Here is a 17016-nt window from a genome sequence, read left to right as displayed (position 1 = left end):
TTTTTTTTTTTAATATTTATTTATTTATTTATTTATTTATTTATTTATTTATTTATTTATGATAGACACGGAGGGGGGCAGAGACACAGGCAGAGGGAGAAGCAGGCTCCATGCACCAGGAGCCCGACGCGGGACTCGATCTCCGGACTCCAGGATCGCGTCCGGGGCCAAAGGCAGGCCCCAAACTGCTGAGCCACCCAGGGATCCCAGGGTTCCCTACTTCTAATCTCCCTGCATTCCATTTGACACAGGGACAAGCTGAGTGAAGGTCCCAGTTGGAGAGGCCCAAGAGGAGTCCTGAAGTCAGGAGTCCTCAGGTACACGCTCTCGGCCCCTGCAGAGGCGAGGTCCTGGCTGAGGATACACCAGGCACCAAAGCTCATGGAGAGACAACGAGGCTGCATACGCAGAGTCTGCCCCAATGAACGGCCACCCACTGGGCAGGGCCTCGTGGTCACTGAAACCAGGCCCTCTTTTAGTCTCCAACCACTAGGCAGCTTGAAGTGACATGTGTGGAGGACCCTCCCGAGCCCATCTGGGCCTGTCACCTCCTCTGTACTTATTTCTCCTTGGCACTGGCTTTTAAATTTTTCCTCAAATGTATTTCTGTGCTATTCTCTGCATTCCTGCGAGGGGCCTTGGATCCCTGAGGTGCTAGCTGGGGGGCGGGTAATAAGGAAATGAATTAACACCAGGACTGAAATCAAGTACAAGAGCCTTCTACTTGGCCAGTTTACCTGGGCATTCAGCTTGCACAGTGCCCGGGCTCTGGAGCCTTCCAGCTAATGTTTGACTCTAGTCTGAGGCCATCAGTGGGCTTGGATCACTCCAATGAGAGGCTGAAAGGGAGCAGGTCTACGAGACCCAGGTACCCTGATTCTTCAGGACCTCCATTGGGGTAGATGGAAGCAAAAGGAAGGGATGAGGAGGCGGCCCTGCAAATGGTGGAAATGGGCAAATCTCGGGGAGCAGGTGTGGGCAGGGCTGCATTGTGACTTTCGTGGGCTATAGACACTTTTGCCTTTGTGGCAAAAATTAGATTTTAGGACTGCTCTGGTAGAAAGATGAATATAACCCTGGTTGGATTCATTATTAGAGACTCATTTTTTTCTCCCCTGAATTTAAAAGAAATGAAAATGGAAGTATTTTCTTAGCCCCTGAAAATACTATGGGCCCGGGCCTGTGGCACTTTGTCTGATGAATCGGCCCTGCCTCGGGGTGAGAAGCATCCCTGGACTCAGGATTACTTGGAAAAGGCCACATCCTAGCGACCTCCCAGCATTGGAATAGCAAGCATGCCAGCTGGCAGCTTCTGCCCTGTGAGGGAGGGGACAGGTGAACTCTGTCCAATGACCAGAGAGGCCAGCTCCACTTTGCTTGTCAGACGAGGAAGCCGAGACCCAGAGGAGAAAGCCATCTGATTCCCCAAACATGGAGTGGTCGGCCATCTAGAGTGGGAATGTTGGGATGGTTGGTCCATGGGGTCTGGGCAGCCCGTGGTCCCATTACTGCAATGTGGCAAGGGTCTCACGAACGTGAAGGCCCCTCATATAGAGTTCGTGTGACTGTGTGTACAGAGTCTGAGCTTAAGTTTGCCATTGTCCTGTCTATGAAGAAAGGATATATTAAGAAAAATTAAAACTAAAATTAAATAAAAAGGGGGGATGTTTATAATACTCAAGCAGTTTGTTATTTTCAAGTCCTGAAGCAGCACCAACTTATGTTTTAAAACATCAAACAGGGGCACCTGGGTGGCTCAGCAGTTGAGCATCTGCCTTTGGCTCAGGTTGTGATCCCGGGGTCCTGGGATCGAGTCCCACAACAGGCTCACCATAGGGAGCCTGCTTCTCCCTCTGCCTATGTCTCTGCTTCTCTCTGTGTGTCTCTCATGAATAAATAAATCAAATCTAAAAAAAAAAAAACCCAAACAAAAAAACCATTGAACAGTAAACCTGTGTGCCACACCACAGGTAGTACTCATGTAGACTTTAAGGCAGGTTTCCTGAGACCTTTACTAAGCTGCGTGCTATGAATAGAACTCTATAAGACTCTATTTATTTATTTAAAAAAAATTTTTTTTAAAGATTTTGTGGAGCCCCATGCAGGACTTGATCCCAGGGCCTTGGATCACAACCTGAGCTAAAGGCAGATGCTCGACCACTGAGCCACCCAGGTGCCCTAAAACCCTATTTATTAAAAAATAACACAACTTCGGATTGCCAATCTGGCCCAGATCTGTGAGTATGTTCTGAATACTCTTGTTGGAGTGGAATGGGACTAGAGGCACACCTCTCAGCAGCTAGGGGGGAGTGGGCCTTGCAAATTTGCATTAAATGAACAGCCACCAGCAGCAATGGCTGTTACTACCAACTGCCTCTTAAAAGAGAGAAGAACACAACACTGAACGCAGTAACAAATAGCCCTTTGGGATTCTGGAGACCCAGCGGATTTCAGCAGAGCTGAACTGGAACTTGAAATGCTCCAAAGGCACCATAATGAACTTGGGATGTGTTACATACAAGAGGCCTTGCTTAAGTGACCCCCCTTCCCTCTGTTGGATCTCACATTTCCATACATTCCCCTATACCTCTGAAGACCTTTGCTTCTGGGACTTCCTGCTTTCACAAGAAAGAATGTATTTAATGTAATGATTGATCAGGATCATGAGTTGCCACGTTTCATTTTTTTTTTTAATAATAAGAGTTTAAAATATTCTTAGACACACCTAGTTGGCAAACACCACTGACGTCCACTATCCCGTGAGTTCACACATAAGCTAGCCAGCACCTGGGTGCCGGCTGGCCCCCTTTGGCACCAGAACACAATAATTTATTAAGCTTCAATACTTAATAAGTGTGCACAAATATCATGCAAACATATGCCCATACTCACAAACAAAAAGTGTATTAGAGTCGTAGACTTATACAAAACATCTTGTAAACAAAAGGAAAGAGGTTGGCATTTTCTGTACAAAATATGCAGGTTTTTCTTTTTCTTTTTTTTGATAATCTGTAAGATGCATCATACTTCTGGCATTTTCAAAAAGTGAAAACTGTATAAAAATAAATATTCTATGTACAAACACACACACAGGCCAATCCCAGGTTAGAGGCATCACTGCAAAACAAAAACACACAAAACGATGTAGAGTTAGTGTTCATGGGTCTGTGGGTGTCTATTTCCCTTGTGGGAAAGGAGGGTGCTCTTTGCAGGTTTGGGGTGGAGGGCAGCTCTGGATGGGGGAACCACGGCCCCCCGGGGGGAAGATCCTGGAGCTGTCTGCACCCCCAAAGCAGAAAATCATTTTTGCCTTCCTGTCACCCCCTTCTTGGACACTAGAGGGCACCTGCTCCCCATGTGGCCTTTGAAGGTGCCTCTTGATGAATTATTGCATCTTCACAGACTGAACCTATGGTGTGAACCAACAGACAGGAGGCTCTCTGGTTGCTCCCCCAAGACACTGTAGCTCTCGATAGTGGCTCTTCTTCCCCTCCTAAGCTCAACCACTTCCATCTCCTAACCATCAGCAGCAATTGTGAAGAAGGAAATCTTGGAAACACCTCATTCGATGAGCTTCTTCCCTGTGTTGGTGGAGTTTTAGCCAGGTCTAGGGGAACCCACCAAGGGGATGAGGCATGGCTGGAGGGGTGGGTTCTCAGGGCGCCATCTCCCTTGAGACTGAGCTTTCCCTTTCTCTGGTCAAGGATGTGTTGGGTACCTGGGTGCGTAGGGACTCCGCCTTGGGCCTGGTGGAGCCATCCTGGTGGCTTCACTACTTTTAACTCAGTCCTGTGAACTGATGAGACTCTGGGCATTTAGCACAGAGGAGCTCTTCGTCTGACTGTTAGTGTGCTCTGCTGTCACTGAGACAGGGCTAGATTAGCTAAGCACAAACTCTTGGACATGCTGGAGTCTCCAGCCCTTTCATGAGGACAAAGCAACACCTTGAGACCACGTAAGATTGTGAGCAATCTCAGCGGGAGCAGGGTGGAGGGAGGCCGCAGAGGGAGGGTGAGCAGCACGGCAGCTGCTACCTTTGCTTCGGACCTGACTGGGCTTCTGGATTAGCAAACTGATGGCCCTTGTCAAGTTGACACACAAGTCCTACAGCCCAGCTCCTCCTGAGGTCCCACTCAGTCAGAGCCCCCCTGTGCTTTGGGGGCTCTGACTGAGTGGGGTGATTTCATGCGGGGGCAAAGCCCTGTGTTGTCAGCTTTAATAATGGTGAAGCCAGGGGCAAAGAAATGAAACTCACTACTGGTAGGAATTCTGGGACCTCAGGAGAGGCTGGGCTGTAGGACTTGTGTGTGCAAGCATGAAGCTCTGGCAGCTTAAGTTCAAGGGAGAAGGGTAGAGTAATGGACCGGCCAGTCTCTACGAGGAGGTAGAGAAGCTGTGTGAGGGTACAGGTTAAGCAACACAGATTTCCTACATCTGGATAAATGTCACCATGTGGCTTAATGGCTTCAGTGACCACATATGAACGCTGTGAGAATTGCTACTGGTAACTAATTTTCAAATTAGTTGGTCCAGTAGTCCTTGGAGGAAAGGTGCTGAGCAGATTAACCACATCACGCATAAAGACGTCAGTTGTGTGGCTACATGGAAATTTCATACTCGAGGGTCTGCTGAGGCCTTAAAAGGCATTTTTTAAAAGTTCTCTGAGTGCAGTGTGTGGGATGTCTAATGGGCACCTTTGGGATTGTTCAAGGGGAAGGGTAAGTGGTGATTGTTCCTTTGGGATCGTTTCTTTCTCGACCTATGTCATTTGCAGAGAGGCCCAGGACGGAAATTGCATGTGCTTAATCACACTTGAGAATGGAGCCGCAAGTACACCTGTGCCCCCAAGAAGCCGCAAACCACTGGGCAGCCTTACCTTGTTCCAACAGCCCTGGACCGGTAAGCCGTCTTCACCCTGCAGTGAGGAAGGAAGGCAGACGGCTCAGACTCTGACACAGCTCCCCAGGCAAGTGGGACGGTGTGGGGTGGGGAGACAAGGGCCACAGATACTGTGGCAGCGGATCAGGACACAGCCCATCTGTTGTCTACTTCTCTGCTCCAGGGCAGAGCCTCGGAAGGGGGGAAGCAAGCCAGGCGGACTTCCCCTTGACTAGGGTCACCTGTAGTTACAGTGCAAGGCCAGGAGGGGCTGCCCCAGCCTGTGGGGTCAGCGGGCAGGGTGACCTGAGTGCCCTGTTAAGGACAGCCCTAAGCCCTGCGGGTCTCTGCTCTGGCTGGACTGAACGCCAGGTATTCTCGGGTAAGTCGCTCAGCACTTGGTGGCCTGTCTCTTCCTCTGCAAAACCTGGGGAAGGCATGGTGGTATGAAATGGTAGCTAAGATGCCCCCAGTCTTGGTTGCCTCTCTTCCTTAGCAGTAGGAGGAGGACGTGTAGGCAGGTCCCCTCTGATAATCAATAAGGAGGAAGACGGGACATGAAGGGGCAAGCATCCTCACAGGTATTGCAACGTGGTCCTGAGATACAAAATGGGGAAAATGGAGCTGAACCGGGACAAAGATCTGGTTCTCAGTGTGTGTCTACTAGAATCGCAGCCCAGATTCTAGAACTCACACTCCAGGGCACAGAAAGGATGGACACAGGGTTTCAGGGGACCGGAGCCAGTGGTCAGCCCAGAGCAGGTTGAATGGGAGCCCTCTGTGCCCCAGGCTGATTTCATCACCATGGCAGGTGCCTAAACCTCTCACCTGGCATTCCGCAGGCAGCCGGCCCGACCCAGAGGCCGAAGAAGCCTGGTTATCTTGTACTGAGATAGATCCCCCCGCCCCCCAAGTCCACGATAACACAGCGCAGGAGACCGGGAGAAGACCAACAATGAGAAACATGACAGGGAAGATATAGACACTTCTACAGCAAAATTAATAGACGAAGGACACATCGATATGGGATGTTACTGGAGAAAACCCCGTTTGCATGAAGGACCAAATAAAGATGACCTTCATTGTCCCCTCTGGGTCAGGGAGGGTCCGCAGGGGGAGGTGGTACATTCCAGGGCTTCATGAAGACCTTCTGCCCCTTTCCCCAGCCCGCCACGGTGCAGCACTTCACATGGACTCTGGAAGGGAGAGGAGCCTCCGAGGGCCACGGCGGCATTCCCATTGGCACATGATGGTGACAGGGGCACGGAGGGGTGTGAGGCAGGCAGAGGGAGGGTGGGAAAGAGGAGCAGGTGGCTGGGGCTGCAGCAAGCAGAACTCACGGAAGGCATGTGGCAGACGGGAGACCTGGCTGGTGGTTAGTGGAGGTGCTTTGGAGGGACCGGGAGTCCTGTGGTTGCATGCTCGGGTTGCATGCTTGGGTTGCATGCTTGGGTTCATCTGGCCAGGCGATGGGGAAGCGGGGTGGCGAGCAGGGATTTCAGAGATGGGGAAACAGAGAGCAAGCTACTCTGCGCTCTTCTTGTGTTGTGTATACTGGTCCTAAAATTCTCTTCATGGAGCTCTGTGGTCACGTCGCAGGGTCACACAGCATAGTTTCTCATAACTTGCCCTCTTGTCTTTAGAGAGAATTCCCATGTGACCTTGGGGCGGGATGTGGGACCCGGAGTCCTCATCTGGGGACATGCATGGAGAGGGTTCCTAAGTGCCTCCCCATCTTCTCCCTTCTTTTCCTCAATGACACCCCCAAACTTTCTATTCTCTTCCAGACTTGCCAGTGGTGAACCATTTAAAGATGAAAGGAAGGGAAACCAAGGGAGGATTTTCTAGTGTCTTCCAGGGTTTCAGCAAAAGGGATGAACCCTTTAGCATCTAAAAATCCTGATCTTGGACCATCCCCTGGTTCTGGGGGTATCACTGGGGCAGCTACCCCAGACCCAGCCTGGAAGAACAGGCAGGGTGGCCCCGTCCCCTACTTTAGTTCTAGAACTTCTCAGTCCACCTGTGTTTATGAATATGCTCGTCTGTCCTGTGCCACCTCCTGAGAGATGGTGGAGCAGGAAGGGGGGTGGGACCAGCTCAGGTATCTCATTCAAAGGTTTTGCCAGGTGCTCAGCTGATGCTTGCCGAACCAACCGCAGCGTGTGAAGGAAGAGAAGTCACAGTTGCTAAGAACCTGTCCAGAGAATCCGCTTCCCTAGGTTTCTATCTGGGGGCAGGTTTGGCTGGAAGCAGCTGTGAAAGGAGCTAATATTCCATTATATATATAATGTGATGTATATCACATCCTCTTTATCAGGTGCAGCCAAAGCTGGCTTTGGGGTCGAGTAGGATGGCTTGCATTCAGAGGATGTGCTTTTGAAGCAGCTGCAGGAAGAAGCCAAAAAACCATCCTGGCAAACTTTGCATGCTCAAGGGGGCATGGCAAGAGCCCTGGAGGACCAGCCAGGGCAGGGTGACCCTTAGAGAAAAGGGGCAGGAGGCGTGCGGTGATGGTGGGGGTGGGGGTAGGCATCTGGGGAGACATGCAGGCAAGAACCACACACGTGGGGAAGCCCGAATCGGCCATGCAGGCAGGGGATGGTGATGCCATACCAATGGGCATGGGGCATCCAGTCCGTCCAGCCCTGGTAACCCCGGCTCCCCTTTCTCTCCTTTAAAACCTCGGTGTCCCTGTTCACAAAACCAACCACGATGATTATTTAGGTGAAGGCTGGCCAGCTCCGACTGTGGAGTGGAGAGGCCTAAGTCCTATCCCAGCCAGGATGCAGGACCCTGCAGGTATCTACAAGTAGGGCCCAAATCTCAACTGACTCCCAGTTTCCAAACTCAGCTTTTGTGCATTCTTTGGCTTCCTCACGAGCTGAGCTTTGGAACATGTACAACCAGCCCCCTCTCCGTTTAAAGATTCACTTGGAATAATCACAGATGAACTTCAAATTTAGTGCATCATAATTTGCAGAACCTTCAAATGGATTGTGAAGGCAGTTGAGAAACCCAGCTCATGAGCCCCAGATCATTCCTAATAAGCATGTTTGGGGGTGCTTCCTGGGGGGTAGTCCATCTACTGACTTTGGTCTGCTGGCTAGTGGGCATTGGGAGGCCGTATATTAAAGGCATCCTTTCTGGCCTTGTTCTACCCCAGGGGCATAGATGGACACCCAGGTCCGAGTGTCCTGCATCCTGACAGAGGATTCCGACAGCTTGAACTGTTGGCCACAGAGGTGGTCACAAAACGAAGAAGGCAAATGTTTGGCTCACAAATGCTACACTGGCTTCCAAAGCCATCCTGGAGCAAAGAGTTGAAGCCTGCTCCAAAATCCCTTTCCTTGGGGAGAAAGTTCTTATTTCCATACACCAATTGTTCTGCATCTTCAAAGGAAAGGGATTTAGCCAGAATGACTTGCAGCTGTGGTTGGAGGGTACCACCAACAGCGCAGATTCTCCTTGGCCAAGTGAACAGACTTGGTAGCATCAGTGTAGACAGTCACTTGTCGTCTTAGCTTATTTGCCTTCTTCGTTTCGAACTTGCAAACCTCAAGGAAGAACACCAGAACAATGCAAGTGATAAATGAAGACATACCAACGGGCAGGGGGCATCTAATCCAGGCGCTCCTTGGTCTCCCTTATCCCCTTTGGGCCCTCTAGAGCCTTTCTTCCCCCTCTCCCCCTGCAAATAATGGTTTAGTCCGAGAGAAAAAAATAACATCAAAACTTTAGGATCATTCACGTGTTATGGTTAGAAACAGAAAAAGGAAAAAAAAATAGCATCTCTTAATTAGGATATTCTTCCCAATTGGATTTGAGGCCAGCACCCCTCCCCATCTCTCTAGAAACTGGGAACTTTGGCTAAAGCTGGTGGGGGTGGGGAGAGGAGGAAATCGGACCTGGGGGTTCAGAGCTGGAAGGGGAGGGAAATGCAGTGGAAGTTATTTGGGGCCAGTTTTGCTTATTTGGAGCCCAAAGTGGGCCTGTGATCAACAGAGGGACCGATTTCCTTCTCTTGGAAGGATTCATTTTTGAAAGACTTTGAACTGACAACTTTTGTCCCAATAGGTTTTTTCTCTTTGATATTCTATTAGGAGGCAAGATCATTTTATTTAGAGCCGTGGTGTGTGTGTGTGTGTGTGTGTGCGTGCGTACACAAGTGTGTGTGAACACGGTCCATGTGAATGTGTGCACATACACGTCTGCACATATGGGTGTGTGATTGTGTGCTTGGGCAGGTGTCTACAAGTGTATGCATGTGCATGAGTGTACAAGTGTACTGGGTGACCCCTGGCTCTCAATCAGGTCCTCTCATCGTATATGTGTCTCTGGTCCACCCTGGTCTGAATCCGAGGCAGCTATTTGTATATACAGAAGCTGCTTCAAGGAACTCTTCTGTTTCTGAGAAACTTGGTAAGCATCATCTTTCTAAATCGAACCCCATTTTGTACATGTCAGGATCACTCTCTATTTCAAGAAGGGCTGTGGGGAATTGTTCGTGATGAATTTGAGTTTGGATTTTCATGTTGGGTCTCCTTGTAAAGGGGCCAAATGTGCCCATGGGGCGTCTTCTTGGGAATGGTTCTCCTCTACTACAGGAGGCTGACTGTCTAATGTTGGGGGGTTCCTCGTGCTACTCGAGGTGGACGAGGCCTTGAAGGCAGGTGGCACAGTGATCAGAAGAAAGCCTTGGAGCCAGAGCGGGTCCTGCCTCTTACCAGCAGTGTGTCTTTGGGAAGTTACTAAACCTCTCTGAGCCTTATTTTCTTCACCTATAGAATGTGGATAATAACACCTGCCTCAAAACTTTGTTGTGATGTCTTTGTGCACGTTAAGGACTTACTAGTGGCATAGAGTATGTGCTCGTAATGAGAGCTGCTTCATGATGATTACAGTAGTGATGACTACTTCTCACGAGCCAGTGCTGGAGCGAGGCTGCCGCCAGCCGTATGAGCTGGCATGACTACTGTGTTCCCGTAGTGGAAGGCTGCACAGTTCCTGAGGGGGAGGCCAAGGACAAGAATATTTTTTATGTTTCTCTGAACCTTTGGAAACTCCTCAAATGTCTTGATTCCAGAGGTTTTCTGTAATTGCCAGTGGCTTGTTCTGAGTGAATTTTCTAAAGTGCAAACGCTGACTTGGAAAATGATGCATTCAAGAGGAAATGTGTATATGCGTATTAGGTGTGAGGCTCTGAGCAACACCCACCAAGGGGAACGTGATGGCATGAATAGCCTCCGAGTAGGTGGGCCAGCAAAACCCCTAGCTGTTGGGCTGGGAAGCCCCATGTAAACCTTCCTAGCAATGTGGTCCCTCGTTCTCCTTGGGTCAGGCCAGTGTAGGAGTGAACACAGTTTTCCACGTCCAGAGGGTGGGCAAGGATCCTGAGCAAGGAATTGGTGGAGATGAGGTTTCAGGTCCTGGATGATTTGCCTATGGGCAACAGAGGGGAGGCGGTGGTCCTGACTTTCAGGGTGGGTAGCTGGCACCATGGGCCCATGTTCTAAGGGCCCAGGAAGTGGCTCTAAAGTGGGGGTCCTAGCTTCACCTACATCCTCCCTACCTCCCAGCCCCGAAGAGTGGCATGAAAGAGGCCCTGCAGAGAGGGGTTCTAGGTAGGGAAAGGGCAGATGAAAGTCAAGCAGCAGAGGTTTCTTTAAAAAATAGAGATATATTGATTTTAAGTTGAAGCTGGGAGAGTGGAGGGGGAAGATGGGAGGCTTGGGGTCTGGCAGTGGGGTGAGCGCGTCTGCAGGGAGAAGTATTGAAGGAGTGAAGGAAGGAAGAGTCCAGCCTCGGCCAAAGGAGATAACGGAGGGAGGAGAGGTAAGGAGGCCATGGGGGCCTGGCTGAGCAGGCGACTCATACATGCACCCCATGCACAGGCACCCCAGACGAGGCGTCTCACAGAGTGACAGCAACCGCCCTGCATGCATGCAGACCTTCCAGTTGGCTGGCTTGCAGGCAGCTCCACCGCTGCACCCTAACTTCCCGATGCCATGTGTCAAATTCATGCCACCCTTTATTTTTTCCCTCTCCCTTCCCCTTTTTAAAAGTAGGCTCTGTGCTTGAACTCACGACCTCGAGATCGAGACCTGAGCTGAGATCAAGAGTCTGATGCTTAACCCACTGGGACCCCCAGGAGCCCAGGGCCATCCTTTATCGGGTGATGAACTTTTTTATCCTAAACATGGCTTCCGGGCCAAAATCCCAGGGCTGTTAGGGGTCAGAGTGTCCCTTGTGATAAGGACAGGACATTCTTTCCACTGCTGTGTGTATCCTCTTAGAAAAACGGCCTGTTTGGAGCTCTGAGCCTTGTGGGCTACTACAAGGACCTTCTTCCTTTCGTGTCCCGCCTTCTGTTGCCTGGTGGGACACAGAGAAGGGTCATTTTGAGATGGTGTCCCCATTCACTGTAAGATGGAGCAATAGGCTTGTGGTGCACCCACCAGGGCCTCTCTGACGATGACGACAACAGGCCCAGGTGTGACACCCGGTGAAGTATGAGAGCTGTCTCAGGCAGCCACCTTCTCACACATGGTGGTGGGTTGGGGTTGGGGATTGGGACACCTGCAGCTTTGCCTTCACAAGTCACAGTGAGGCTTCTACCTAGAATGGCATCTAAGCCCTTCTGGCCTTCTCCCTTGACCAAAGTGTCATGAGCTTCCAGGCCTCAGAAAAATGACCTGTCCATGGCAAAGCACCGACTCTGCGCTTTGGAACTTCCTTTGTCGGGAAGGCTTTATTACTAAGCCGTCGCATCTCCCTGCAAAAGGTCTGTTAGGGCCAGCGGTATAAAGAGGTCTGTTTAAGGAGGCGAGATGCAGGATGGGGGGTCTTCCAGGACATTCTAACAACCCGAGAGTCAGATCTCTTGAGTGGAGAACACAAACTGTTCCTTGGTTCGGAAACCTGCTCTTTGGAGTAAGTCAATTATTCTTTATGGCTTACTCGAAAGTAGGTTCATGCAACTTGACTGTTTTCTGGACTTGAGTTTTACTAAGTGACATATTGGCCAATTTATAGTGGGGCGGGGGAAGGGTTGTAAAACTTCCTTAGGAAGGAGATGTGGAGAAGCAGCATTCTTCCACTGATTCCTGGGACCTTACTGGCTTATTTGATAACCCCAGATGCCTACCTCAGAGCCTCCAGGCCCTTGCCACCCCTCTACCTGTGACAAGGGCATTTGCCTGCCCTGCCTCCACCTCTAGGGCAACATGATCACCGCCACCCAAGGACTAGTTTCTCAGCTTTCCAATAACTCTCTGCCATAAGCCAACTGAAAAAGTCTTAAGAAATAGTTTAAAAATATTAATTGAATGTGATAAAGACAACCAGAACACTTTAGAAATAGATTAGAAAGGAGATTAGTATGCCAGTTAAGAGGTGGAATGATCAATTTTTTTTAGTGGCCTCAATTCTTTGATGGCACAGTAAGGAAGGTGAGCTTCCCAGCCTACCTTCCTAGCCAGCACCTTCCTGGAAATAGGTCTGATAATTCCGGTGGTTTCTAGACTTGGTCTTCCATTGAAAGTTTGGGAGGGGTCACTCTGCCTGCTTCTTATTTATAGAATATATGGAACATATTGAGTTACTTTCCACCAGCTGCCAAAAAAGGAGAATTTAGGGATATAAAGGAGTTCAATAAATATCTTAAATGGAAAAGCCTAGAATTGGTGCAAGATATAAGCATACAGATTCTGGCACTTTCTATTCATGATCATGGCTATCAGTGTTCAAAGATCATCTGGAAGACCTGGGATCTAGGAGCCACTTGCTCTGCCTCTAATGCTCTGTGTGAGCTCAGTATATTTTGTCGTGGTTCTGGCCTGCCTCTCCATCTGGTCTTCCACTTGTTCTCTTCTCCCTCTAAGACCCCGGGACACCATGACCTGCTAGTAGATGCACTGGGGTGTCTAGGCACTGTGGGTCACACTCTGGGGACTACTGTGATGAAGCAGCAGATGAGACATTTTGTGAACCGACCCACAGCTCATCTCTTGGTCAAATGCAGTTAAAAGGTCCCTGCAGGGCCCAGATGTGGCATGTGTCATATACATGGCGTGTGTCACATCCTACCACATGGCCATGGGTGCTGTGGACATTCAACAGCTGTGTCCTGGTGATGACAGCAGAAATCAAAGGGACAGCCAAGGACCTCAGAAGGTGCAATTCATTTCATGGTCCTGCGGACCCTTTCCAAGAGAAATGAGGGCTGTGACACTTTTTTAAAGGGTTGGCTGCTTACAACAGCTGTCTGCTTGTGCTTGGAACCGGAATTTATTTCTCTCTCACCAGTGGCCTGGGCTGCCTGGCGAAATGAAGTCTCAGAAGGCTACGACTAGGCAATGAGGGGTCTAAAAAAATACCATTCAGGGATCCATTAGCAGGGCACTGTAGAGAGAGTGGGCACGTGACTCCCGTTGCTGGATGGCAACGCTAATCTGATGGCCACCGTGGGATTTGATCTCCGCTTGTCATGTGGAAAAATCCATGCTTCCATTTCAGGATTAGGCCCCGGGCTGCCTGCACGCTACAGAGTAAGCTCCTCACTATAAAACCTTGTAATTTAGGATGATTTACCAGGAAGAAGTGTATTTGCCAATGTTGGGTCAGGAATCCCCAATTGATCATTCCACCACATCATGAAGGCATTAGTAAGCAGAGCCAAAGTGCAAGGGCTCAGACTCACCCGGTTTCCTTTGTCCCCGGGTGGTCCGTGTAAACCCTGCAATAAATCCCAGAAATGAAGACACATTAATGAGGAAAGACAGGATGGCCGTCCAGGCCTTCCTTCCAGGCTCATAAGGTCTTCACCGATGCCTAATTCACCAGAGACAGGCTTCGATATCCCCACTGTACTGAAGGGGGACAAAGGGACTTGACCTCAAGACACATCTGGGCTTTGCTCAGAACACGGTTCTGGTTTTCTCGCTCTGCAGCCAAGGCCCTGGACCGCAACCCCGTTCTAGCTCACAGATGCCAGTGAGCAGCAGGTGCGGAGGACATGGTCTGGGTGCAGAAAAGTCTCCTGCCAGAAGAGGTGTTTGCTTGGCTCTCCCGCCAGGCTCTTGCTAGAAAAGTAACCCCAAAGCTGTTCATACCCTCTTTGTAAGGTACGGGCTATTCTCCCTGTCTTCTGCTGGGGGAATGGCACAAGGCAAAGACTGGCCTGGGTTGGCTGGGGCAAAGCTGCTTGGGCAGCCAAGCATGGGACTGGTGAACAGATGTACAACCTCCAAGTGGGTGGGAGACAAAGGTCTTGGCTCTCTTAGGCCATCAGCTTTTATAACAACACAACAGAAAGTCTGCTGTAACTGGGAGGCAGTGTCTTGGGAAGGCTTCCCCTCTCATGAAACATCTCCTTCTTGCGTTTTAATGATCCGGATTTCCTTCTGCGTCTCCTTGATGGCAGGGGCCATAGCACATTCATCTGTGTGACCCCCACTGCGGTGGGAGGGGCCCATATGCCTCTGCTACATCCCATCAGATGGTCCTCATGGCTGAGGACCCGGTACCCCAAGGGGACCATGTGTCCTGACGTTTGCCTCGGGCAGTGCCCAGCAGGGAAGCCCCACCACCAGTTGGCTGTTGGCAGCTTCCTCTGTCCTGGGGATCAGCATTCTCACTTGGCTCTGGATGTTTGCTCCAGGCTCTGGATATTCTGTTTTGACAGGGTTTCTGGGGGGTGGGGGGATAGGTGGAGAGAAAGCTCCGGTCGCATGGCACTTACAGGAAGCCCAGCTGCTCCTGTTGGTCCTGTCATCCCAAGGTCACCTTTGCTGCCCTGAAACAGGAGAAAGAAACCCATGAGGCCTCCCTGACGTGGTGACCACCTCTCACCCACCGTTGTCTGTTTTTGTACGAAGCCCCGGGAAAGCTCTCTGGTCCCTCCAAAGAGCCCTCTATGATGCAAGGGCTCAGCAGAGGGTGTGGCTGGTGTGGGCGCCACCATGTCGAGGGGGCCGGGAGGCCCCTCACCCTCCCTCCACCAAGGCCCCCTGGAAAGACCGGACAGCGCCCCGAAGGTACGAGCTGGCCTCAAGCAGGAGCAGAGCGGGAGACAAGGAGCAGGAAATGAGCAGGGACAGGGAAGGTGGGGACGAGAGCAAGAGAACTTCGTTGAAGCACAACTGTCACCCCTGAGAGCAGCCATCCTGGTCCCCAAAGTGGCTGTCATCTTAGGGAGGGAAGCCCGTGCCCCTCTTCAGGAGCTCCCTAGCACCCATCCCGCAGGGGTGTGGGCTGTGAGCCAGGGGGTCAGGGCCTCCCCTGAGGCAGAGAGCTCGACAGGTGCCCCGAAGAGGTCCAGCGCCCCCAGCAGCCCTCTGGTGGTCTATGCCCCAAACGTGTGGAAACCGAGGTCTGGCTGGGAAGAGTGGACCCGGATGGGACGGGAAGCTCTCCTCCTTCACTGAGCCAGGCCCCCACCAGCACCGCACACACACATTCACTCCCTGGGCTGCCGCCGTGGGACATGGCCTAACACCCTGGCCTCCCGACTTCTCGATGATGCCAGGATTTTCTTACACTACTGTCACTGCATTCTATGCTGCCTCCCTAAATCGTCGCAAGGCTTAGGTGTGTCTGCCCCCAGTAGCGCCTGGGGCCTGGCCAGCCTGAGCCAGGCGACCAGGAGCTGAACACAAGAAGTCTTCTGTCTGCTCATAGCAATAGAGCGAGCACCCCAGGTGGCCAGCTTCCCCCCAGGCTGCTGTGAGGGTCAACAGGAGAGGACACGGATGGGGCACTGGCTTATTTAGGGGGAACGGGTTGGGGCTGAGGGCCTTCGGCTGGGCCGGGGCCCCGGCCCTGCTCCGGGTGTGCAGGCTCCTTGGTGACCGAGCACTCACCCTCTCGCCCTTTGGTCCTGCTGGGCCTGGAACTCCGATTGGTCCTGGAGTACCCTGGGGAGGTGAAAGAAAGCAGAGGTGAGGGGCCTGCTGCCGGAACTGGGGTGGGGAGCCCCGGAGCCCCGCCCGGCGCTGCAGATGAGCAAGGTCCAGAGGCCCATTTTCAGGGTTGGCGAGGCCAGGCTCGTTCAGGGCAGTCATTGGACTGGGGTGAGTTCCTGTTTGGGGTGGGGGCCTCGGGCGGAGAGGCCTCCCCCTGCCTCAGAGCCAGATTTGAGGAGGGAAACCCTTTTGCTTCACAACCAAGCTTGCCAAGGCTGAAAACGGTAGGAGAACTGCTGCTTCGTTGGCTCCCTGAAGCGCTTGGGAGGGGTGGATGCCATCCCGGGGTGGGGGCAGGGGCTGGCACCTGTTTGCTGTTGCAGCTTCACATGCAGCGGGGAGAGGGGGGCCTTCATGCCACAGAGACCGATGCAGATGCACACACACAGAGGCAGGCACAGGGGGTCAGCCAGCCGCCGCTCCCCCTGTGGTCCCACCCCCCACCCCACTGCGGTCCCTTCAGCCTCCAGTCCCACTCCCCGGCCCTATGGGGCAGGCTGGCCTGGACAGTGGCCGACTGAGCTTTGGGGGTCCGCTGGCACTGGCCTGGAGGCTCCTGTGTCCTACTGGCTCCTGACTCAGGGCTCTGGGGGAGTCAGGGTAGCTGGAGCCTTGGGGCCAAAGCCCAGGCTTGCTATGACACCATAAACACCTTCCCCCACCTTCACCTCCCCCAGATTCCCGATTTCCCCCTGGACTAGATAGTGTCTATGTTTCAGAGCTTCCACTGCTCTGCTTCAGTGGCTACATTTTCTGCACAGACGAGGACCTGGGGATGTGGGGCTGGGTCATGGGCAGTCCCTGGTGCTGCTCTGGGGCACGAGCAAGTGGGGAAGTGCTGATTTACTTTACAAGGGAAAAAAAGCAATAAGACATCCTCCATGCCCCCTTTGCAGCTACGAGGGAAGACTATGGGCATGAGTGACAAGAGCCTGTCAAAAATGAAAGAGGCTTGATCAAGGCCATGGCTGAGAACTCCAGAGTCACTGGCCAGCTTCAAGTCAAGCCTTGAAGGCCAATCAACACTGAGATATTGGAGAAGCTTCTTGGCTCTCTGAGGGTTCATTTCCCCCCCTGTAAAATGGGGATGATGACATGAGTGCTTTCGAGGCCGCTGCCTGGTTAAAATGGATGAACGCACATCACACATTTGGCACCAACAAAAGTTAGTATTGGC

The 17016-nt window shown here is 51.7% G+C and overlaps 1 protein-coding gene across 1 annotated transcript in view; it reads right to left on the bottom strand.

Moving 5' to 3' along the window:
- Positions 1 to 2885: 2885 nt before the first annotated feature.
- The window catches only part of LOC112651380 (collagen alpha-1(XIII) chain), an 80420-nt gene continuing 66289 nt past the window's right edge, over positions 2886 to 17016 (bottom strand). The window contains exons 33-38 of the mRNA XM_025434578.3: positions 15738 to 15791; positions 14618 to 14671; positions 13577 to 13612; positions 8480 to 8566; positions 4877 to 4915; positions 2886 to 3117 (exon numbers count right to left, since the gene is read on the bottom strand). Coding sequence (XP_025290363.2) covers positions 3115 to 3117; positions 4877 to 4915; positions 8480 to 8566; positions 13577 to 13612; positions 14618 to 14671; positions 15738 to 15791 — 273 coding nt within the window. The 3' untranslated portion in view covers positions 2886 to 3114. The remainder of the gene's footprint in view (positions 3118 to 4876; positions 4916 to 8479; positions 8567 to 13576; positions 13613 to 14617; positions 14672 to 15737; positions 15792 to 17016) is intronic.

Source organism: Canis lupus, chromosome 4 (genome assembly GCF_003254725.2).
Source record: "Canis lupus dingo isolate Sandy chromosome 4, ASM325472v2, whole genome shotgun sequence".
NCBI classification, from domain to species: domain Eukaryota; kingdom Metazoa; phylum Chordata; class Mammalia; order Carnivora; family Canidae; genus Canis; species Canis lupus.
Note: the sequence above shows the minus strand (reverse complement) of the source record. Positions and strands in the feature narration are given on the sequence as shown.